Raw genomic sequence first — 24,570 nt, 5'->3', positions numbered from 1 at the left:
ATTTTGTTAAAGAATTGGTTTTCTTCAAATGACGATCCATCTATAAGATTTTTATAATGAGTGGGACATTGCACCAAACTGGTAGCCCATGACGGTGAGGTGCTCATTGTTACCAACCTTCTAGTGAAAAAAATATACTTTCGAAGAACTCCCAAGAAAAGAAATGTATAGATATATATAGAGTGAAATGCACATTATTGCAGGGACCTGAACTTTAATCAAAGTGGTGACAATAGTGGTCAAAGTTTTCTTATTATTTGTACTAATGCAATGTGAAGATGGGGATCACGATCCTGGCAACGAAAAATGAAAATCAATGATGACAGCGGTCATTGTCAGCTTAAAGAACTGTGTGGACAGACAGACATGGGAAACCAGCACTCACGTGGTGTCGGAGCAAAGCTGGAACTTATGGCTCAGCCAAATAACTTATAAGGGCTGTGGCGCACACGATAGCTGCGCGCGGGTATGATATACTAGAAATCATCAAGCAGCATCTGCCACATGGTGTTAGCGCATGCTGCCTGCACTAATAGATCTCCCACCGAGCTCCTACATCTATACGAATACACAGCTACAAAATGCATGCCGAGATGCAGGATCCATCCAGTAAAGGGAACAAATTCGCCAGTCGCTTAATATGACATTGACCGACACCTACAGAAGTCGCTTAATCATTTAAATAATTAGGTGAGAATGACTTGGTTCGACAGGCAAGGTTCTGACTGGTGTTGTCGCTTTTTGTGACTGTTGTCGCGGATCGCTTTTTAAGTCGCGACGATAGATTGGATTTTTTACAAGCACTGCTCCAGGAGGGCACATGCAACCGGAGGCCTCAGGAGAGGACCTGAGGTTATAATAAAGCAGGCGGCGCAGGATCCCCAGGGCACCCAAGGGGTAGTGGGGAGATCAAAGCTGGAAGCAGGATGGCCCGTAGGATTGGAGTGGCGGAGGCCTAAGCGTGCTGGACTTAAAATAAATATTATTACGTCCAGCCGCCAACTTGTGACGCCAAGACTTCTGCAACAGCAGTCAGAAGTTTGCCGTTTGACATACTAAGGCAGCAGCGGAAGCGGACGAAGACACAGAAACGTGAAAAAGAGACCCCACGCTACAAGTTAGTAGTATTTTAATATTTAAATTATGGCAATTGAATAACGCGCAACTGAGCCCTCTCGAAGCGTTCGACGCATGGAAAAATTCGCGAGGACGGTAAGATACCAGTGTGACAGGGGCACAAACAAGGAACGAAAACGCACACACAGGGCAAACTGTGAAGATGCTATATATTTTGCTATATATGTAATATAAGCTATATCTATCAAGTGACTAGTGCCATGCTATAATCTTCAGAGGTCGCAATGCTTTCGCAATGAAATTGTTGACAGTGTGCGCTGTGTGTGTATCTTGTGTTCCGGCTCACTGCTCATCGCGATCACGCCCGATCCTGATCGAATTTCGCGGTCGTGATTGCCTTCTTTGGACAAAATGAGCGAGAGACCCAATAACAGTCGAGAATTTCGATCCGGATCGGTGCCGATCGCGATGAGAAGTATACGTGTGACACCGGTAGTGACAGGGCAACGCCATATCATACTCGCCTTCACGGGAGACCACTGACCAAACGACAACAATCGTTCGCGCCAGTGCACTGCGCCAGCAACACCCAAGGAGACGCACGAGGAAAACTTGTACGCGACGGAGGACGGTAAGATACCAGTGTGACAGGGGCACAAACAAGGAACGAAAACGCACACACAGGGCAAACTGTGAAGATGCTATATATTTTGCTATATATGTAATATAAGCTATATCTATCAAGTGACTAGTGCCATGCTATAATCTTCAGAGGTCGCAATGCTTTCGCAATGAAATTGTTGACAGTGTGCGCTGTGTGTGTATCTTGTGTTCCGGCTCACTGCTCATCGCGATCACGCCCGATCCTGATCGAATTTCGCGGTCGTGATTGCCTTCTTTGGACAAAATGAGCGAGAGACCCAATAACAGTCGAGAATTTCGATCCGGATCGGTGCCGATCGCGATGAGAAGTATACGTGTGACACCGGTAGTGACAGGGCAACGCCATATCATACTCGCCTTCACGGGAGACCACTGACCAAACGACAACAATCGTTCGCGCCAGTGCTCTGCGCCAGCAACACCCAAGGAGACGCACGAGGAAAACTTGTACGCGACGCTCAGATCGCCAGCCGACACATCGCAAAATGCCGGCACGCCAGGGCACGCCTAGGGATAGAACGACCAAAGAAACTGCTCCTCCGTGGTACCTAGGCAAAGGGAGAAATTTCAAGCGCGAAAGCCCCCAGATTTTCTCTCTCGCACCCGCTGAAACGACTGGCCAATCCCGTGAACTGGCGTTTCCTCTAATGACCGTCTCGTCTCCCGAAGTGCCTCCGCAGTGGCCCTTCGAGATCCGCGACATCGTGCGCGATGACCTGCGCAAGTTGCTAACGTGTGAGCAACCACAAATATCCTCGCTCGCCGACGTCGTAAGGGACGAGGTACAGCAAGCGCTGGGCACACTCGATCCTGCCGAAACTGCACCGACCCTATCGCCACCTTGCCAGGAGACACGCGTTTCAACTTACGCCGCCGCTCTGCAAAGCCAAGCGAGGCCAACCAGCTCGCGACGGGAAACGTGCACGGCCACCTCAACGCAGCCAAGCCTACCCGCCAACGCCGCGCCCGCAGGAGGACGTCCATTCGAACATGTTCCGGCAAACCACCACGAGGAAGACTGACATCTGGAGAACCCCAGGTCGACGACCGCTTTGTTTTCACTGTGGTGAAGCCGGCCACCTCCTACGAGAGTGCCCCTACCGTCAGATGGGCCTCCGCGGGTACAACATCGACGCCCCACGACCCCTTCCTGGCCAACGGCCTCGAGAAATTGAGGCCTATCTTCGAGCGACCGAAGATGCCGCCCCACGTCTCTTCAGGTCCCCGTCACCCTACCCACGCCGTTCGTCTTCGCCATACCAGGGGTACGCGAGGGAGAGGTCACCGAGGGTAAACTAGGGGAAACTAAAGCCAGCGACGTCTGGAGGTTACGCTGCCCTCGGGCGAAGACCGAAAAACCCTCCTACAACCACGACGAATTCCGACGCCTCGCTGCATTCCGACACCACGACGCGACCTGACGCAGCGACGACACGACTCAATGCTACGCCGCTGCGAACCCACGCATCAACATCACACAACACGAAGCCGCGACCCGACACCACAAAGTTGATGGCGCGGCTGAAGACCACAACAGCGCCTTGCCATGAGGCTTCCACCCGACGAAGCCGCGACCGTGCGAAGCGACAGACCGCACAGTCGGTGACCGACCCAACGTTACGCTGGACCGACCCACATCGAACCCGAACACCAAGTGCCGACCTACAAGTTAACCTAGATGGACATCCAGTTGCTGCACTCGTCGACACCGGGGCCGACTACTCCGTCGTTAGTGGACGATTTTCGTCACAACTCAAGAAAGACAAAACCGCATGGGAGGGTCCTCAAATACGCACAGCAGGAGGCCACCTCATAACCCCGACGGGACGATGCACTGCGCGAGCGGCTGTTCACGGTCATACCTACCCTGTGAACTTCATCATCCTACAGCACTGCTCTCGCGACGTAATCCTCGGGGTGGACTTCCTGAACGAAAACGGTTCGTTGATCGACCTGCAGACGAAAACGATAACACTGACGACAAAACGGTCAGAAAGAATGCAAAGCAATCATTATCATCGCGCCGCGTTCACCATCCTCGACGATCAAGTGAGCCTCCCACCAAATGCTAGCGTCATGGCACTCGCCGAAACAGAGGCGTTCTCAAGTGGCGATGCGATTGTCGAAGCTTGCAGCTGCTTCTGGAGCGCCAAATTTGCGTCGCACGCGGTGTCGTCCATCTGCGTGAAGGCAGAGCGGCTATGCTAATAACCAATTTCAGCACGGAACACAAGCACCTCAACAGGGGCACGACGGTCGCTTTCTTGGAAGAGTCTGCCGAAATAAGCGACGCATTAGCACTCTCCGAGTCGTCCCATGAGGCGTCGTCAACGGTGACTGATGAGGTGAACTTCGACATTAACCCCGCCCTGCCTCAACAAAAGCAAGAAAAGCTACGTTGCCTTCTTTTGCGATATGCCGAATGTTTTTCAAAGTCGTCGAGGATGCGGCAAACGCACACAGCGAAGCATCGCATTGTAACCGATGAATCGGCTCGTCCCGTCCGCCGAAGTCCCTACCGCATTTCAGCGCGAGAACGTGAAACAATCAAGACACAAGTTGAAGGAATGCTTCGCGACGACGTCATTCAGCCGTCCAAGAGCCCGTGGTCTTCACCCGTTGTGCTCGTAAAGAAGACGGTACCCTACGATTTTGCGTCGATTATAGACTGATGGTCATTAAGGGTTACGGACTGGATTCCAAGGGACGGGAAGCGTAGCAGGGGGCGGCAGAAAGTTAGGTGGGCGGATGAGATTAAGAAGTTTGCAGGGACGACATGGCCACAATTAGTACATGACCGGGGCCGTTGGAGAAGTATGGGAGAGGCCTTTGCGCTGCAGTGGGCGTAACCAGGCTGCTGCTGATGATGATAGGCGTCCCAACAGCGTCACGAAAAAAGACGTCTACCCACTTCCTAGAATCGACGACACGTTAGATCGACTGTGCGGTGCCAAGTATTTTTCGTCGATGGACCTCCGGAGCGGCCACTGGCAGATTGAGACAGACGAGAGGGTCCTTGAGAAGACTGCCTTCATCACGCCGGACGGTCTTTACGAATTTAAAGTTATGCCATTCGGACTATGCTCAGCGCCTGCGACATTTCAGCGTGTCATGGACACCGTGTTGTCTGGGTTGAAATGGCAGATATGCCTCGTATATCTCGACGACGTAGTCGTTTTCGCATCCACCTTCGAGGAGCACCTTAACAGGCTGCAGACCATGCTAGAGGCAATTAGGGCGTCGGGACTCACTCTGAAACCAGAGAAATGTTGTTTCGCCTACGAAGAGCTTATGTTCCTCGGCCACGTAGTTAATCGCGAAGGCGTGCGTCCGGACCCCAAAAAGACGGCAGCCATCGAAAGTTTCCCGATACCCAGTGAAAAGAAAGCTGTCCGTAGATTCTTGGGGCTCTGTGCGCATTACAGGCGTTTTTTCCGAGATTTCTCTCGAATCGCGGAGCCTCTCACTCGCCTTACGAAAGCCGACGTGCAGTTTACATTGAAGAAGCCCCAAGAAGACGCTTTTCGCGAACTTCAAAGGCGCTTGCAGTCACCGCCAGTACTCGGCCATTTCAACGAGAGCGCTGACACCGAGATCCACACGGATGCAAGCGGCATAGGACTCGTTGCTGTGTCGATTCAAAAGAAGAACGGCCTCGAGTAAACCATCGCCTACGCGAGCAGATCCCTTTCGATAGCCGAATTGAACTATTCGACGACCGAAAAGGAATGCCTCGCTGTCGTTTGGGCGATCACAAAATATTAGCCGTATCTTTACGGGAAGCACTTGAAGATCGTCAGTGACCACCACGCTCTGCGCTGGCTCGCTAACCTGGAAGACCCGTCAGGTCGCCTCGCTCGTTGGAGCCTGCGACTACAGGAGTTCGAAGTCACCGTCGTGTATATGTCAGGCCGAAAGCACAGAGACGCCGACTGCCTTTCGAGAGCCCCTGTTGAATCCGCCCCGCCCTGCGACGATGCCTTCTTTGGACCCATAAGCTTTAACACCATCGCACAAGATCAACATGCCGATCCTGATCTGCGTTGTATCGTTGAATATCTCGAAGGCAAAACCGATTCGGCGCCAAAGGCATTCAGGCGCGCGCTTTCGTCGCTGTGCCTGCGCGACAACGTGCTTGGAAGAAAAACTTCACGCCGCACAAAGCGGCATACCATCGGCATACCTGCTTGTCGTGCCACTCAAGCTACGGCAAGAGATTTGAGAAACGTCTCACGATGAGCCGACAGCAGGGCATCTGGGATTCACTCGAACTCTCAGAAGAATTCAAGAAAAGTGCTACTGGCCGGGCCCGGACGCAGACGTCGCACGCTACGTGAAAACCTGCCGAGATTGCCAACGTCGGAACACACCGCCTACAAGGCCAGCCGGCCTCCTGCAACCAATCGAACCACCATGGGAACCATTCCAGCAGATAGGGATGGATATCTGCTTGGGCCCCTTCCCGACATCTACTAGCGGGAACAGGTGGATAGTGGTAGCAACGGACTATCTGACGCGCTATGCCGAGACAACGGCGTTACCATCGGGAAATGCAATCCAGGTCGCCAGATTCTTCGTAAAGAACACCGTTCTCCGTCATGGTGCACCCGAGGTCCTTATTACCGACAGAGGTACTACGGCATTCACAGCAGAACGCACGCAACAGATTCTGCACTTGAGCCACACGAGCCATCGGCGCACTACAGCGTACCACCCGCAGACAAACGGCCTTACGGAGCGTTTAAATAAAACCCTCGACGACATGCTCGCCATGTATGTCGACGTCGGGCACAAGACTTGGGACGAAGTCCTTCCGTTAGTGACGTTCGCGTACAACACCGCGCAGCAGGAGACAACGCAGATGTGACGCCATTCGAACTTGTCTTCGGTCGCCAAGTCGCCACCATGCTGGATGTGATGTTGCCTCACGTTGAAGACAACATCCATGCAGACGCTGCCGGCTTCCTTCAACTCACCGAGTAATGAATGAATGAATGAATGAACTTTATTCCCCTTTTAAGGGGAGGAGCCGGGGGGGAGAGAGGGAGGTCTAAGTACTCCAGTCCCAGCAGGCGTCCATCACCACATTATGTGGCTACAAGTCCGTCTACCAGTCGTGGTAGGCCTCCGCTACCTCCTCAGCCCACCTCAGGACTCGGTCCTGTAGGGTGGGATCGGAGCAGCGCAGTGCAGTCTCCCACAGCTCCTCGCTACTAATTAATGGTTTGAGCTTGCGGGGGGGGGGGGGGGGGGAGTTTTGATGGGGCATTGCCACATGATATGGGAGAGATCTGCTATGGGGACAGGGCAAAAGCGACACTTGGGTGTCTGGTATGTGGCGGGAAAGAATAAGTGCAAAGTGCGCGGGGTAAGAAAAGTGGGAGTTTGTAGTTGTCGCCACAGTATTTCTCTCTGGCGCGTTCTAGACACAGATAGAGGTGGATACAATAGGCGTTGGTTTCTGTAATGTGTGCAAATTTCATGGAATGTAACGAGTGTGTTTTTATTGGTGTGTTGTTGGGAGTCATTGGGTTTTAGAGTTAGGCCCATATTTGTGGCCACTCGGTCCGTGAATCCTCGAGCAGCGGCATGAGCCATTTCGTTGCCATGGAGTCCTTGATGTGCTGGAGCCCATACGAGAGCGATGTCTTTTTCTGGTGGGTGAGCTACAAGCAGAGAGTGCACGAGGTTGTTAATGTAGCCGTTACTGAAGTTCCGGATAGCAGTCTTAGAGTCACTAATAATGACGTCGCAATCGGTTAGCCCCGATACAAGTGCAATGGCGGCCTCTTCCGCGTCACCCGCCGAGGTGGTCTTGACTGATGCTGAACAAACAGTGTTGGCCTGGTTGTCTACGACCGCTATAGCATAACGATGTTAGGGGTGTAGGCTGCAGCGTCCACATAGTACACTCCTTCAGCCTGTCCATAGCTGCGTTGTAGCGCCTTTGCTCGATGTTTGCGGCGTTTGACGTGAAATTCGGGGTGTATGTTCGGAAGAAGTTGATGTCGCCTACTCTCGTTGAATGGTGGAGCATGATGAAGTTGTCTCAGGATCTCACGCCCAGCTTCAGTGGTGGTGAGTCTATGGTATTGCGATGATAGATGGGCTTCGGTTAATTCTTGAAGGGTATTTCGCGTGGCGGTGGCCATCACCCTTTGTGTGGATGCTCTAATTGGAACACCAAGAGCGACTTTGTGTATCTTGCGAATCAAGCAATTCACAGTATCCTCTTCCTGCCTAGAGAGTGAGAGATACGGTAGTGCGAAGGTGATTTTGCTTAAGACAAAAGCCTTGATTAGCTGAATCAGCTCCTTCTCTCGAAGCCCTCCGTGATTGTTGTAGATGCTCAGTTACTGCGCTGCGCTTTACCCCAACCTTTCCTTCCCATCAACTAGAATCTCCTTCTCTCTCCCTATCAGGCGAAGCGTATTATCTACCGTTGTTTGTAGTGTTTGCAAGGTATGCTAATTTGCTCGGTTGCATTGGAGGTGTAATCCTAGGACCCTTATCCTGTCTACTTGGGGTATAGGGTGCCCTTCAATCGTGAGTTGGATATTCGGGGATGAAGTCCTGAAGCGTCTTGTGGGGCGTAGAAGGAGAAGCTGTGATTTGGTGGGGGAGCACCTGAGATTCAACTCGTGACCCACTTGTTCGACCTGATCAATTGCGGCTTGGAGGGTGTCTTGGATGTCCCCGTCAGAACCTCCGGTCATCCACAGCGTAATATCGTCCGCCTACAGTGTGAATCGGAGGTCAGGAATCTTCTTGAGAGTGAAAGCTAAAGGTCGCATAGCCAAATTGAAGAGGAGGGGGGAAAGTACTGCCCCTTGGGGCGTGCCAGTGCTTCCTAAACTTATCTGGCCAGATAGTTCGCTGCCTAATTGTAGCGTCGCAGTGCGCTTCGTGAGGAAGCTGCGTATATAGCGGTAGATTCGCTCCCCGCAGTTTATACTGCTAAGTTCGCGTAGTATGGCCAAGTCGAACACGTTGTTGAAGGCGCCCTTGAGGTCGAGGGCGAGCAACGCTTGTGTGTCACGTGCGTTGCTCGGTTCGATAATGTCTTCTTTGAGCCTCAACATGACATCCTGACAAGAAAGATATTTGCGAAAGCCAGTCATTTCCGAAGGGAACAAGTGATTATGTTCGATGTATTTGGAGAGGCGTAGGTGGATTACGTGCTCCAAGATCTTCCCTATGCATGAAGTCGGAGAAATTGGACGGAAGTTATCAATGTGAATTGGCTTATTCGGCTTTGGAATGAAGATCACTTTGGCTGCTTTCCATTGCTAGGGTATCTCTCCCTCTTCGAGACAGTGGTTGTAATAATCGGTGAGTTTGCTTATGGATTGCTCATCGAGGTTGCGAAGCGTTTTATTAGTCACAGAGTCTGGGCCTGGTGCCGTGGTGGTTCGCACTTGGTTGAGGGCATGTCGAACCTCCGCTTCTGTGATGGGGCTGCAAAGCTCCTCATTGGGTTCACCAGCATAGTCGGGCATGGGTATTTGCGTAGGAGGGGGCATATGTTTGGAAGCCAGGTTGCTGAACATGGTCGGCAGGTCGGCTGCATGTTCAAGCAGCAGTTTATTCATCTGGTGGTTGTTGTGCGTCCTAGACGTGGTGGGGTCGAGCAGGTGCCGGAGCAATTGCCAGGTCTTTTTGGTGCTGAGAGTACCATGCGCTCCTTCGCAAACCTGAGTACATTGCTGCGCCGCCAATTTGATAGCATACTGTTGGATCTGAGAGTCTAATTTGGCGATTCGGAGTTTACGATTGTAACGTGCTGTTAGCCATTTCCTAAGTAAAGCTTGCTTCGCTTCCCACATGTGTAGTAGCTAGGAGTCAATTGTGGCCAAGGGTGTGTCTAGCGGGAGAGTGGTGGTATGGGCCTCTACGTCTGCTTGCAAGGCGTTCGCCCATTGCTCAATGTCGGTAATGGTTTCTTCGTTAGTGTTGCAGCGAGATTTTCTGAATTCCGTCCAATTCGTAAGCCTTAGTGGTTTCGTGGCTAACGGTCTGTGCTTAAAATCTACACCGAGTTCGAGGATGTAATGGTCGCTTCCCAAGTTGTTTTGGAGGTTTTGCCAGGTCGCCTGAGTGATGCGGTGAGTTAGGGTGAGGTCGGGGGATGTATCCCTACTGATGCTATTTCCTAGTCGGGTAGGAAGAGTGAAGTCATTGTAGATGGTGAAACCTTGATTTTGTATGTGCTGCCATAGAGCTCTTCCCTTAGCAGTGGATGCGGAGTGGCCCCACATTTGATGGGGGGCATTGAAGTCGCCCGTTACGACTAGCGGCTGTTTATTGGCGTTAGCTTTGGCCTGGGCAAGCATGTTCTCAAAGCGGTGGTGTCGAGCATTGGGAGGGCTATAAACATTTAACACGCATAGGGTGGGTTGTGTGTGGCTTTGAGGTAGAATTTTGATGAAATCGTGGGGGATTTCAGTATTGCTGAATGTGTCCCGTTTAACAGAAAGATGTCGCCTTGCAAGTATGGCAGTGTTGGGCTTGTCTATATGAGGGTCTTGAAACGTATTGTATTCAGGTAGCGTGACTTTCCCATGTGCTTCCTGCAAGGCTATAATGTCAGGGAGCTCGTTAAGACTCTGTAGAAACAGTGTTAGAGATGCGCGCTTGTTGCGGAACCCCCTGCAGTTCCACTGCCAGATGACTAGACTACGGGCTGGCTTCATCATTATTGTCATTTTGAAAGACGGGAATTTGTGACGTCGCGGAGCGTCTTCCCCAGCTGTCGATTAGCTCTTGAAACCGGCAAAAATGTGCAGATGCCTCACAAATAAATGCATCAAGCTTGCTCTGTAGTCTATTTTCAAGGGCAACAAGTTTGTTTTCCAGAATGTCCATGCGGTCAGTGAGGACAAATATGGCGTTTTCAACGGTGTTCTCAGTGTCTGTTATTTCGGCATTCTTCCTTTTTGCGGCTGGGGGTTGCGTGTGTGATGAAGGCAGCATTGTAGTTGCGGCTTCCGGCGTAGCAGTGGATGCAAGTGTGTCCATTTGTTCTGTCGGAGGACGTGTGAGTGTGGGCGCAAGCGTTTGTGGGAGTGGTTTAGAAGTAGCAGCAGGAGTGTCAGTGATATCGATGGGGGTGGAGCATTGCTTTGAGCTGCTTGATTTCGTTTTTAAGCATTTCGTTTGATGATTTAGCAAGTATTTGATGAGAGAGCTGTCAGCATATTGTGAGGAGCTGCTATTGTGGGAGACTACTCCTGCCCAGCTCACCTTTTTATGGTTGATGGGCGGTGTCTCCTCGTTTCGTAGGGTCAGCGGAGGCCAAGCTTGCTTCGATGATGGGAGCTGCGCCGATGCTGCAGTGTTCTTGCGGCCAGAGCTGCTCTGCGGCGTCTCTTGTCCAGTGCGTTGATTGGGGGCTTGTACAGCGTTCCTGGCCGGAAGTGTCAATTTAGACTCTGGAGGCCGGGGGCGGTGTCCATGGTTTGTAACGAAGTTTGCACTCTGAGGAACCAGTCTCATGTGTTCCGGTGCAGATGATGCAAGTGGGAGTACAGCTGTGGTCCAGAGGAGGGTCTGGCGTGCCGCATTTTGGGCAGAGACATATGGTCACATTGGGGCAGACGTTTTGGCGATGGCCAAGCTGCCGGCACTTAGTACACGCCTCCACTTTTTGTCGATATGGTCGGCAGCGGAGGTCTGTGCGGAGGCAGTCAACGTAGAAGGGGACCTTTGAGCCTTCGAAAGTGACCAGGATGGAGTCTGTAGAGCCCATTCTTCGAGCAGCTAGGATGTTGATTGCTGGATTGGACTCTCGAAGGTTAGCCAACACGTTCCCTTCTACCAGGGAGGCCGGCAGCTTGATGATACCCCTACACGAATTTTTAGGGTCTGCCACGTGCGTGGAGACTTCGTAGCTCTTGCCCACGATGGTGAGGGTGGCCATCTTCAAATAGCGATCAGCCCTGTCCATGCAGGGAGTGCTTATGATGATTGTGTTGGTAATCTCGTTGGCCCGGAGCCGATCTGGCGATGCTGCAGCCGTGGAGAGACCAGTGGACTTGATGACGATGTCGCGGAGAGAGACTGGATGTATGTTGGCGCAGTTGACTCCACCGTGTACACGAAGAATTTTGTATTCTGCGGCTGGAAGTGGAGGAGGACAAGGCAGAATGTGGCTTACTTGCGGTGGAGTTTTGAGGGTGCTGGGCGAGGTTGGCTTCTTGGTGTCGGAGTAAATAAATTTCTCGCGCCAATCGAGGATCTCTTCCGGATTCATGTCGACGCTGTCGACGACGCCGTCCTGACTCATGGCTGCTGCAGCTGCTACCGCCGACGCACGCTGCCGGCGTTGCGCGGCAGGGGCGCAGGGGTTTGGATGTTTCGAATAATCGGCGATGAACTGAAGATGACAGGTCCGATTTCCGCTGAAGAGGTGTCGTTCGACAGCAGGTCACTTACAGCACCAGTGGTCCAAAAATCCCGCGCCGAGGAAGCTCGCCAGCTCGCCCGAATGCGCTTTAAAGAACAGCAAAACGTCGACGCCCGACTCTGCAACCTACGACGACGAGACGCAGTATACGCACTTGGTGACCGCGTTATGGTGTGGACACCGATTCGTTGTCGCGGGCTTAGTGAGAAGCTCCTGTGCCGTTACTTCGGGCCCTACAAGATAACTCGACGACTTGGGCCACTGGTCTACGAGGTTGTGCCCGATGCAGTGAGTCACAGCGACGTCGCGCGCGACCCAAGATGGTCCACGTCGTGCGCTTCAAAAAGTTTTTTGAGCGTTAGCGGACTAAACAGAAATTCTATTTTTTTTTTTCCATGCTTACAAGTTTCTTGTTTTATTTAGCATCGGGGCGATGCTTTTTCACTGGGGGGGGGGGGGGGGGTAATGCCACGTGCGTTTATTTCGGCTTGTAGCGACGCGAGCGACGCTCCCGTCGCAGCACGCGTCGCTGTGACGCGACCGGCGTCGCTGCGACACAGGCGGCGCCGCTTGACGCGTTTCGATCATGGACGCGAAATGTACAAATACGGGACCACTGCTTGCGCTGTCTCAGTCCGACGAACGCCCTACTAGACGCGCTTGCTGCTTTCGCCGGCACCGAGTTGTTCGCTTGATTTAGGGCAAAAGTTCGCCCATTAAACTCTCTTTAAGTCTACCACTGACGCAGTGTCCCTCTCTGCCTGCGTGCCAGGCTGCTCACCGTCACCTACGTGACAATAGGAACAGTAAAGGAGTAATCTTCCTGTGGGTTTCTAGGGGTGGAATGTTATTGCAGTCATAAGGTTAATAGAAAAGTCTCCTCTTTTATATTTACCAAAGATGAACCTCACAGCTTTTCTCTGTATTTGTTCAAGGCGATAAATATATTTTTGGTGTGAGGGTCCCAGATGATCGAAGCATACCGAAGTTTAGATCTGATATATGTATTGTAAACCAGAAGTTTAAGATTTGACAGAGCATCTGAGTTTACGCCTGAGAAAAGTTTTGCGAAAGCTGATGAAGAAATATTTGAAATGTGGATACTCCACGATAGATTGTTGGTAATAGTTACACCAAGATATTTATACTTAGAAACTTCAGAAATAGGATGGTTATGAACGACATGCTTTTTACGAGCTCTTCTACGAAGAACTGTTTTCTGTGGGTTAAGCTCTGTACCCTGTTAAAAGAAGGCTCAAGAGATGGCGCCACCATCCTGCACGTGCTGGCCACGCGCCCCTTCTGAAACCTCCGCTCCCACCGTCGCGGCAGCCCTCCTCCTCTATGAACTCTGAGCAGACGACATATCAAGTTGCGTCTGGCTCTCCCGCTCCGCTCCTGCTGGTCGGCCGCCACCCCGTCTCAAGACACTCTACTCTCTGTACCTTCATGTAACCACACCCATTCCTGTGTACTCCATGCTTAATAAACCCCGCTAACCCCCGTTAACAAAAGTCCAGTGTTCTATCGTCCACTATACGAGACATAACGAAACATGGTGTCAGAAGTGAACTAGTTCTAACGTCAGCGCATCAGCAGTGGAGAATATTCCTGCACCTGCGAAATTCGACTCCAGAGGAAACGCTGAGGAACAATGGCGAGCCTTCAAGCAGAGCTTCACGCTGTACCTCAAAGCAACTAACACAGCCAGAGCACCATCTGACCGGCAAGTAGCACTTCTTTTGACCGTCGGTGGTTCTTCACTGCTTGATATCTACATTTTGGACTTCGGGGGATCGACTGAGGAAAGACCAAACCCAGAATTTAACTATGCATATGTCATCAGCCTCCTCGACGCGCATTTCTTACCGAAGCACAACGAGCTGTACTCGCGATACGTCTTCCGAACTCGCATGCAACGGGAGGAAGAGCAGTTCGACAGCTTCGTAACAGATTTGAAGCTCAAGGCGCGCGATTGTGGATTCGGAAACGAAAGAGAAAAAATTATCCGCGACCAGATCGTCTGTGGTATCTATGACGAAAAAGCCCGTACAGACATTCTCAAGTTAGACGATCCGACCCTAGAGAAGGTTGAAAAGGTGTGTCGAGCACACGAAGCACTGAAAATTCAAATGAAGGCATTTAAAGAGGGTACTCCATTAAGCAGCGAGACAGTGCACGCAGTGAAGAAATTCGTCCATCGCACCAATGCCAACTCGAAAAGCGCGAAAGGAAAACCACAAAAAGCTAACGTACCAAAATGCAGGTATTGCGGTGGTAGCCACGAGCGCAAAAGAGAAACATGCCCAGCTTGGAAGCAAACATGCAGAAAGTGCAAAAAACGAAATCACTTCGCGGCAGTTTGTGAAAGCAGCAAGGTAATTGCTGGCCTGGCAGTAGATGGCGAGGATGTAAACATACTGTCAGCTCAAAGCTACAAACCAAGCTCAGTTCACACGTCTCTGAGAGTGAACGGGACACATGTTTCAAGTGGACAGCGGTGCAGCTGTTTACGTCATCCCGGCTAGACACGTCAGGCAACATAGAACCGTGCACAACAACACTTCGAACGTGGAATGGAAGCAAAGTTCACTGTTCAGGCAAGGCGCAACTAGATGTTACAACCGCAAACGGACAGAGACATTCTGTGGAATTCATAGTGGTTAAAGATGACTTCACTCCTCTCATCGGAAGATCGACAGCTGAGAGAATGGGTCTGTAACCATAGACTATAACCTTGTGGCTAGAATCGACGAAATTCCAGAAGAAAATTTCACTCATCACATAGTGGAAAAACACCCAGATGTTTTTGGTGACGCTCTAGGAACACTCCCGGGAAAAGTACACTTGGTGACCAAGCCAGATACGCTTCCCAAAGCGATAACAAGTTGCAGAGTGCCTGTCAGCATTAAACCGCAATTAGAACAAACATTGGCAAGCCTGGAAAACAGAGGTGCCATTAAAAGTGTAGCAGAGCCAACGCAATGGGTAAGCAGATTGGTTGTGGCAACCAAGAAAAATGGTGAAATGCAAATATGCATTGACCCACAAGCACTGAACGAGGCTCTCGAACGATAACGTCACATATTGCCCATCCTCGATGATGTCCTACCCGATCTTGCCAAAGCAAAAATCTTCTCAAAACTAGATTTGCGAGAAGGTTACTGGCAATGCTCTCTCGACAATGAGTCGAGCTTTATGACCACATTTCAAACACCAAAAGGTCGTTATCGATGGCCCCGCCTGCCGTTTGGACTCGCGGTAAGCAGCGAAATTTTTCAGAAAAGACTTCAAGTGGCACTTGAAGGACTTAGCGGAGTTCTCTGCGTTGCAGACGACATTCTTGTCTATGGAGTGGGCGAAAATGAAAAGGATGCTGTCAAAGATCATGACAAGAAATTAGAGAGTCTACTCCAGAGATGCCGACAAGTCGGAATTCTCAACAAAGAAAAATCTCAGCTCAGAGCCTCATCAACTGTCTTCCTCGGACACGTGCTGACAAAAGAAGGACTAAAAGTTGATCCAAATAAAGTCAAGGCAATTGAACAAATGCCAAAGCCAGTCGACGTCCAAGGAACACAACGCTTCTGCGGAATGATCAACTATCTCTCCAGATTCTTGCCGAAAATTTCGCTTGTATTAGAGCCATTGAGGAAGCTCACTGTCAAGGGTACACCATTGCACTGGGGAAAACCGCAAGAAGAAGCATTTCAAAAGGCAAAAGACGCTGTGACAAAAGCTCCAATTCTGGCCTACTTCGACTCACGAAAGCAGTTAGAAATTCAGTGTGATGCAAGCGATCTTGGACTCGGAGCAGCTCTTCTTCAAGACGGACAGCCAATCTCGTTCGCCAGCAGAGCACTTACACCGACAGAAAGCCGCTATGCACAAATTGAAAAGGAAATGTTGGCTATCATCTTCGCACTAAACAAGTTCCACCAGTACACATTCGGAAGAGAAATAAAGATCATCAGCGATCACAAGCCATTGCAAGCGATCCTGGAGAAACGATTGGATCAAGTTCCAAGACGACTACAAGGCATGATCCTGCAGACGCAAAGATACAACATTGCCATCGAGCACAGACCAGGCAAAGAATTACTTTTGGCTGATGCGATGTCACGTGCGTTCCTTCCCAACGAAAGCAATGAACAAGAACTTGAAAACATCAACGTCTTGCACTACTTTCCTGTGAGAAAAGAAACCCTGGAAAAGATTCGGTCTGCGACTGAGAGAGATGAATCACTGCAAAGGTTGAAGACCATCATCTTGTCAGGTTGGCCACAAGATAAGCGTCAACTACCCCAAGACACGCGCATGTACTTCACATACAGAGATGAGCTTACAGTTGAAGACAACCTCATTTTCAAGGGATTACGTCTAATCGTACCAATTTCTCTGAGAGGTGAGATCAAAGCAACGCTTCACTCACCACATCTTGGGATTGACAGCTGTCTAAGACGCGCTCGTGAATGTGTCTTTTGACCAGGAATGAATGCAGAATTAAAAGACCTCATCGCACGGTGCGAAGTGTGTCAAAAGCACGCACACTCCCAACAACGAGAAACTCTCTCTCCTCACCCAGAACCAAGCTATCCATGGGAGCGAGTTGGATGCGACATCTTCGAATTGAACGGAAATAACTTCTTGATCACAGTGGATTACTACAGCAACTTTTGGGAAGTGGACCGACTGAAATCAATGACCTCCCAATCAAGTAATACTCAAACTAAAGTCTCACTTTGCAAGACACGGAATACCAAGAATCCTGATAACCGATGTTACGTTTCGCCTCCGACGTGCGGTATAGCCGGCGCGGATGCAACAGACGCCGGGGCTTCGTTCACAGCGGCGGACATTTCGGCCAGTTCAGCGCTGTCCCAACGCCTCCTCCAAGCGCGTCCAGGCATGTTTCAATGCCACGTGTCTTCGTGTGTGTGCGTGTGTGTGTGTGCATGTTGGTGCCCACGCTTGTCAAAGCGCGGCAGCCGGGGAGAGGAGCTCCCCAACTGTGAAGCGAGGAGGTCTGACCGGCGCCGGCCCGGCGGATGCGTCACTTCTTGTCACAACGTGTCCGGGCCCCGCCGTCACGTGCGCCTCTATCGAGGCGTTCCTTCATGCCCTCAACTCCGAGAGTATAAAAGCAGCTGCCCCCGGGCGCCAAGGGAGAGGCTTCGAATTCTTCCGTCGAGTAACGCGCTCTCCCGTCTCTCCACTTCGGTCGACCTGACCGGCCGCTCTTTTGCGATGCTAGAATAAACAAGTTGTTCTGTTAGCAGTCGACTCATCCTTTGCCAGGACCTTCGGATGCTTCCAGCTGTGCCCCAGGCCACCAGGCCGACGCTACCCTTGGGGCTTGCGACCCATTTGCAACAACTGTTTGCCAGCGGTGAGATCGCGACAACGGAGGCCAGCAGCGAAGATATGCGGTCGGCTGTATGCTGAGCAGCACAACGAACATCCGGGAGCAGTGCAACGAGCCCTGTGTGATGACTGGTTGCCTGCAGCGGAACGACTGCGCTGAATTCTTGGCTGCGAGGTTTGGTGAGTGCGAGACTTTCTTCTTCTGAGTTTTGCCAGGCTTTTGTTAGTGTCAGAAACAGAGCTGGTAATTGTGGTTGTCGTTGCTGCCGGGTTAGTTTGCGGCAAGACAATGGTAGGCAGTAGAGAAAGCAGCATTCAGAGCAGCCATGGATTGGAAGTCGTTGCGCAAACCGAAATTGCTGGAGCTTGCAAGAGAGTTTGGTCTGGATGACTCAGACAAACTCAGAAAACCAGAACTGCTAAGGGCTATTCTTGAGTTAGCTGAGGATGACGAGCTGTCGGAATGCCTTGAGACCATTGAGGAGAAGGAGACGGCAAAAAGACAGGAGCGCCAACGTAAAGAGCAAAAAGAGAAAGAAGAGCGCGACCGTCAACACGTTTTGGAAATGAAGCGTCTCGAGGTAGAGATGGAACGCGCTCGTAATGGAAGTCAGGCACACGGTGCAGGAGAACGAGTATCGTTCAGAATGACTGACCTGATGCGGCCGTTTAAGCTTGGAGAGGACATTGGTTTGTTCCTGGTTAACTTTGAGCGAACGTGCGAGAAGCAGGGGTTCTCTCGGGAAACGTGGCCACAGCGCTTGCTCACTTTGTTACCCGGCGAGGCGGCCGACGGAGTCGCTCGCTTGAAGACAGAGGAGGCAAAGGATTTCGACAAAGTGAAATCGAGTCTGCTAAAAAAGTACAGGCTGTCAGCGGAGGCGTTCGGTCGGAAGTTTCGGGAAAATGAGAAAGGCAGAAGTGAGTCATATACAGAGTTTGCCTACAGGCTAATGTCAAACATGCAGGAGTGGTTCAAAGAAGAGAAAGCGTTTGGTGACCACGAGAAAGTTCTGCAGTGCTTCGGGCTGGAACAGTTTTATAGTCGGCTACCTGAGAACGTGCGGTACTGGGTCTTGGATAGGCCAGACGTTAGTACGGTGGCTAAAGTCGCCGAGCTAGCCGAGGAGTTTGTGACGCGTCGGGCTCGCGGAGCTAAGGACGGTCAAAAGGGTGAATTTGGCTCCAAGTTTGAGAGGCCGAAGTTCACGCCCATGAGAGCAAGGGGGGACACACGTAGTGCGGATGCGAGTGAAAGCAGTCCGACCGAACGTAAGGAGACGGCGGCAGCCGAAGCCGAACGCAGAAAGCAGTTCGAGACGAGGCAAGCGCGCGTGTTATACGTGCCAGAAGCCGGGTCACTTTTCGGCGCAGTGTCCAGAAACAAAAACAAAAGTCGTGTTTTTGTCATTATGCAGCACTGACGAGAACATGAAGCTTCTCGAGCCTTACATGCGAGATCTCCTCGTGAACGGGAAATAGTGCCGAGTGCTTCGTGATTCCGCAGCTACAATGGATGTAGTTCATCCCTCTTACGTAGGACCCGATATGTTCACGGGCGAGTGCGCATAGATCAAGCAAGCCGTGGATGCTCATAGCGTGTGTCTGACCGTAGCAAAAGTGCTTATTGAAGGACCTTTCGGAGCACTTGAGACGGAGGCCGCAGTGTCTTCTATGCTGCCCATCCCCCCCCCCCCCCAGTACCCGTACCTATTTTCGAACAGGTCCGATCACCTCCTGCGCGAGAAGGGGCTTTTGTTTGGTGAGGCTAGCGTTCAGGCCTTAACCAGATCGAGAGTTCGGGAGCTCGCTGCAAAGGCGGTATTTGCGGGGCCGACGTTGTCGAACAATGAGAAAGGGTCGGAGGCACAGCAAGCTGATATTCAGAGCACGCCGAACTGAATGAAATTGAGCCTGTAGCGTTGACGGCACCAGATACTGGAGAGGAAATGCCCGACACGGGAAAGTTAGAAGAGCTATCTGCAGATTTGCTCATCGCGCCTACGTCAGATGGACTTAATAGGTTGCTAAAAGTCAGCCGGTCGGCTTTGATAGCCAAGCAAAAAAGAAATGGCAGCCTAGAAAACATGCGCTGCAATGTCAAGCAAGGTATCGCCAAGAAAAATGCTCGTTTTGTGGAAAGAAGTGGGGTCCTGTACCGGAAGTATCTAGAGTGCAGGGGAGTGGAGTTCGATCAGCTGATCGTGCCTCAGTGCTACTGTCAGGATCTGTTGCGCTTGTCGCATGGGGGTTCGTGGTCCGGACACCTAGGGGTTAAGAAGACTAAGGACCGTCTCTTGCAAGGGTACTATTGGCCAGGGTGTTTTTGTGAAGCAGAACACTTTGTGAGGACATGTGACACCTGTCAGCGGGTGGGCAAATCAGGGGACAAATCGAGGGCGCCGTTGAAGTTGGTACCTATCATTACGGAGCCTTTTAGACGGCTCGTTATTGATACAGCGGGACCTCTGCCGGTAACAGCCACGGGGTACAGACACATTTTGACTGTGCTCTGCCCAGCGACAAAGTTCCCTGAAGCAGTGCCGCTTAAAGAACTCAGCTCAGTTGAGATAGTCAGTGTACTACTCTCCATATTTGCGCGAGTTGGTTTTCCTGCGGAAATCGAGTCAGATCAGGGCACAGCGTTTACTAGCGCTTTGACGACAGCCTTTCTCGAAAGGTGTGGGGTAAAGCTGTTACACAGCTCAGTGTACCACCCACAGTCGAATTCCGTTGAGAAGCTCCACTCCGTCATGAAGCGCGTGTTCAGAGCATTGTGTTTTGAACAACAAACTGACTGGGAGCTGTGTCTGCCGGGGGTGATGTTGCATTAAGGACCGCGCCGCATGCGGCTACGGGATTTTCGCCAGCTGAGCTGGTGTACGGTCGCTCGCTGCGGTCTCCGCTTCGCATGCTTCGAGACTCGTGGGAAGGCAGGGGCGACGACCCAGTCGTGGTGGAGTACGTGCTTAGGCTCCTCGAACGCTTAAGAAGGGCACAGGAGTTGTCAGGTGAAGCAATGGCAAAGGCCCAGCAGAGGGCCAAGGTTTATTATGATCGGTCAGCCAGGGCCCGTCGTTTTGAGGTGGGCGATGAGGTAATGATATTGCACACATCGCTAAAAAACGAACTCGACGTGCAGTGGGAGGGCCCAGCACGGGTTGTTCAAAAACTGTCGGACATTAACTACGTGGTGAGTCTGCCAGGAAAGCGGAAATCACAGCAAGTTTACCACTGTAATCTGCTCAAACCCTATAGACAACGGGAAGCAGTGATGTGCATGATGGTAAACGTTCCCGAAGAGCTTCCGGTCGAGCTTCCGGGACTAGGCTCAGTGACCAACAGGAAAGACACCGATCAAGTCATTAGTGACTTAATCAGTAAAGCACCGCTCTCGCCTGAGCAGAAAGCCGAATTACACCAGCTCTTACAAGAGTTTCAAGGTCAGTTCTCTGAGAGGCCTGGTAGGACTTCTGTCCTTACTTATGAAATAGAACTTACCTCCCCAGAGCCAGTACGATCCAAGGCGTACCGGGTGTCACCCCGCCAGCGCGATATTATGGAGGCTGAGGTAAAGAAAATGCTACAGCTCGGTGTTATTGAGGCGGGTGAGAGTGATTATACCTCCCCTTTGATTTTAGTTGAGGTACCGGGCAAGGAACCTCGTCCTTGCGTCGACTACCGCAGGCTTAATTCCATCACTAAGGATCAAATTTATCCGATCCCTAACATCCAGGAGCGCCTTGAGAAAGTTAGTAGCGCTCAGTTTATTTCCACCCTAGATCTTGTCAGGGGTTATTGGCAGGTTCCACTTACAGAAGAGGCTAGTAGGTATGCGGCGTTCATTTCACCAATGGGAACATTCCGTCCTAAAGTTTTGAGTTTTGGTTTGAAGAACGCGCCATACTGCTTTTCAAGCCTCATGGATAAAGTGTTGCGGGGACAGCAAGAATTCGCTTTAACGTATTTAGACGACGTAGCGATATTCTCCGCATCCTGGTCTGAGCAATGGCACACTTGCGGGCACTGCTAACCCGCCAGCGCGAAGCGGGCTTGACAGTCAAGGCTCCCAAGTGCCAGTTAGCACAGGCCGAGGTTGTCTACCTCGGTCACGTGATTGGACGGGGTCGTCGCCGCCCCTCTGAAATAAAGGTGGCCGCTGTGCGAGACTTCCCGCAACCGCGCACGAAGACCGATATTCGGTCGTTCTTAGGTGTCGCCGGCTACTATCAGAGGTACATCCCCAGGTACTCTGATAACGCGGCTCCCCTGACGGATGCTCTAAGAAAAACAGAGCCCCAAACAGTCGTCTGGGACGAGACAAAGGAAAGCTCTTAGCGCCCTAAAGAGCGCCCTAACAAACCAGCCTGTGCTACGATCGCCAGACTACACAAAAGGGTTCGTTGTTCAGTGCGATGCTAGTGAGCGAGGCATGGGCGTTGTACTGTGCCAACGGGAAAATGGAGAAGTGGAACACCCCGTCCTGTATGCTAGTCGTAAGCTGACCAGTCGTGAGCAGGCGTACAGCGCCACCGAGAAAGAGTGTGCGTGTCTCGTGTGGGCCGTTCAGAAATTGTCATGCTACCTAGCCGGCTCGAGGTTTATCATTGAGACGGATCACTGCCCTCTCCAATGGCTGCAGACCATCTCTTCCAAAAATGGCCGCCTCCTGCGCTGGAGCCTCGCTTTGCAACAATATTCCTTTGAGGTGCGTTACAAAAAGGGGAGTCTCAACGGTAACGCCGATGGCTTAAGTCGAGGCCCCTAACGTAGGAATCAGCCTCAAAGTTGTTTGTTACTGATGCTTTTCTTCCTGAGGCAGGATTTTTAACATATTGCTTTTGTTTAGTGTTTCAATGTCATGACGTGCTTTCTAGTGCAATTTTCCAATTTGTGGACGCGTTCTGAGTGCTGCTAGACTACTGTAAGGAACTAGGCAGTAGTATAAAAGGGGAAAGAGCCTGGCATGGCTTAGTGAGGGTTGTGTCGTGCTTGCTGACTGAACGGTTGAGTTTCGGCATAGTTCTAACGCTTGCTGGGAACGAGAACAAAAATGGCAACTCTCCCGAAGTCACTTTGCAGTGTCCTGTGTGCACCTGAACGTGAGAACGAGGCCTTCTCTGTGCGCTGCGCTCAAGAAACGCCGAGGGACGACCGACTTCGGTTATGAGCATCATCGAGCGACATCCCTCCGGACAGCGGATGCAGTCCCCTGACCATCGGGATCTCCTTCTCCCGGCGGGGCGGTCTGTTACGTTTCGCCTCCGACGTGCGGTATAGCCGGCGCGGATGCAACGGACGCCGGGGCTTCGTTCACAGCGGCGGACATTTCGGCCAGTTCAGCGCTGTCCCAACGCCTCCTCCAAGCGCGTCCAGGCATGTTTCAATGCCACGTGTCTTCGTGTGTGTGCGTGTGTGTGTGTGCATGTTGGTGCCCACGCTTGTCAAAGCGCGGCAGCCGGGGAGAGGAGCTCCCCAACTGTGAAGCGAGGAGGTCTGACCGGCGCCGGCGGATGCGTCACTTCTTGTCACAACGTGTCCGGGTGCCGCCGTCACGTGCGCCTCTATTGAGGCGTTCCTTCTTGCCCTCAACTCCGAGAGTATAAAAGCAGCTGCCCCCGGGCGCCAAGAGAGAGGCTTCGAATTCTTCCGTCGAGTAACGTGCTCTACCGTCTCTCCACTTCGGTCGACCTGACCGGCCGCTCTTTTGCGATGCTAGAATAAACAAGTTGTTCTGTTAGCAGTCGACTCATGCTTTGCCAGGACCTTCGGATGCTTCCAGCTGTGCCCCAGGCCGCCAGGCCAACGCTACCCTTGGGGCTTGCGACCCAGATGCAACAGCGACAACGGACCCCAATTCACCAGCGAGGAATTCGACAACTTTTCGAAAAGCTGGAACTTTGAACATAAAACGTCAAGCCCAGGATACCCGCGTTCCAATGGAATGGCTGAATCAGCCGTAAAGACGGCAAAAATGCTGCTCAAGAAAGCAGAAGACAGCCACTCAGATCCACAAATGGCGTTTCTTGATTACAGAAACACTCTGCTGCAAGGACTCAACGCTAGTCCAGCGCAATTACTCATGAATCGCCGCACTAGAACGACTTTGCCAACACCATCGGAGCTACTGCAACCTAAAGCAGTCGACGTGAGAGAGAAAAGAAAGGCGAAAATGCAAAAAGCAACGTTGTACTACAACAGACAAGCCAAGGACTTGCCGAGCCTAAGCGAAGGTCAAAGTGTCACAGTTCGACCACTGAAAGGCAGGACATGGGTCAAAGGGACAATAACTAGAATAATTGACGAAAGGTCGTATGAAGTTGGTGAAAGCGTGCTGCGAAGGAGCCGAGTATTTATCAGACCAAGACCTTCCGCGACTGCCGACAAAAGCCAAGAAGAAGAGCCCGACACTACACCGCAACCAAAAAAGGATACCAGCGCGACAAATCAGACAAACCGCACCACCATCAGACCTCAAAGAAACACGACTTCCCAAGAGGTTCGAGGATTTTGTCGTTGGTTGAAAGGTTATCACCAAAAAAGGATGTTACAAGAAGGCTCACACCATTCTGCACGTGCTGGCCACGCGCCCCTTCTGAAACCTCCGCTCCCACCGTCGCGGCAGCCCTCCTCCTCTATGAACTCTGAGCCACGTGCTCTGAGCAGACGACATATAAAGTTGCGTCTGGCTCTCCCGCTCCTCTCCTGCTGGTCGGCCGCCGCCCCGCCTCAAGACACTCTACTCTCTGTACCGCCATGTAACCACACCCATTCCTGTGTACTTCATGCTTAATAAACCCAGTTAACCTCCGTTAACAAAAGTCCAGTGTTCTATCGTCCACTATACGAGACATAACTAAACATACCCCAATCATCACACCACTGCTTTATGGAAAAAATTTATTATGATAGCTTGTGGTTGCTTAATGATGTTATACTTTTATAAACAATGCAGTCATCTGCAAAGAGACGAAAGGAAACAGTGTCAGGAATTACTTGGGTTAACTCCTTGATGTATAAAGAAAGCAGAGGGCCTAATGCACTGCCCTGTGGTACTCCAG

The 24,570-nt window shown here is 51.5% G+C and overlaps 2 protein-coding genes across 10 annotated transcripts in view; both read right to left on the bottom strand.

Moving 5' to 3' along the window:
• Positions 1–1,695, bottom strand: part of LOC142557812 (uncharacterized) — a 54,449-nt gene extending 52,754 nt beyond the window's left edge. For all 8 annotated transcript variants that reach the window (XR_012822852.1, XR_012822854.1, XM_075669956.1 and 5 more), the window contains exon 1: positions 1,602–1,695. The gene's annotated coding sequence lies outside the window, so the exon portion shown is untranslated. The remainder of the gene's footprint in view (positions 1–1,601) is intronic.
• Positions 1,696–24,417: 22,722 nt separating this feature from the next.
• Positions 24,418–24,570, bottom strand: part of LOC142557808 (cyclic GMP-AMP synthase-like receptor) — a 221,676-nt gene continuing 221,523 nt past the window's right edge. Inside the window, exon 8 of one of the 2 annotated variants that reach the window (XM_075669951.1) lies at positions 24,418–24,468. In XM_075669951.1, coding sequence (XP_075526066.1) covers positions 24,442–24,468 — 27 coding nt within the window. In that variant the 3' untranslated portion in view covers positions 24,418–24,441. The remainder of the gene's footprint in view (positions 24,469–24,570) is intronic. The other variant, XM_075669950.1, reaches the window with a different exon arrangement.

This window comes from Dermacentor variabilis, chromosome 9 (genome assembly GCF_050947875.1).
Source record: "Dermacentor variabilis isolate Ectoservices chromosome 9, ASM5094787v1, whole genome shotgun sequence".
Taxonomy (NCBI): Eukaryota; Metazoa; Arthropoda; class Arachnida; order Ixodida; family Ixodidae; genus Dermacentor; species Dermacentor variabilis.
The sequence above is the reverse complement of the archived record's forward strand: the minus strand, read 5'-3'. Positions and strand labels throughout refer to the sequence as shown.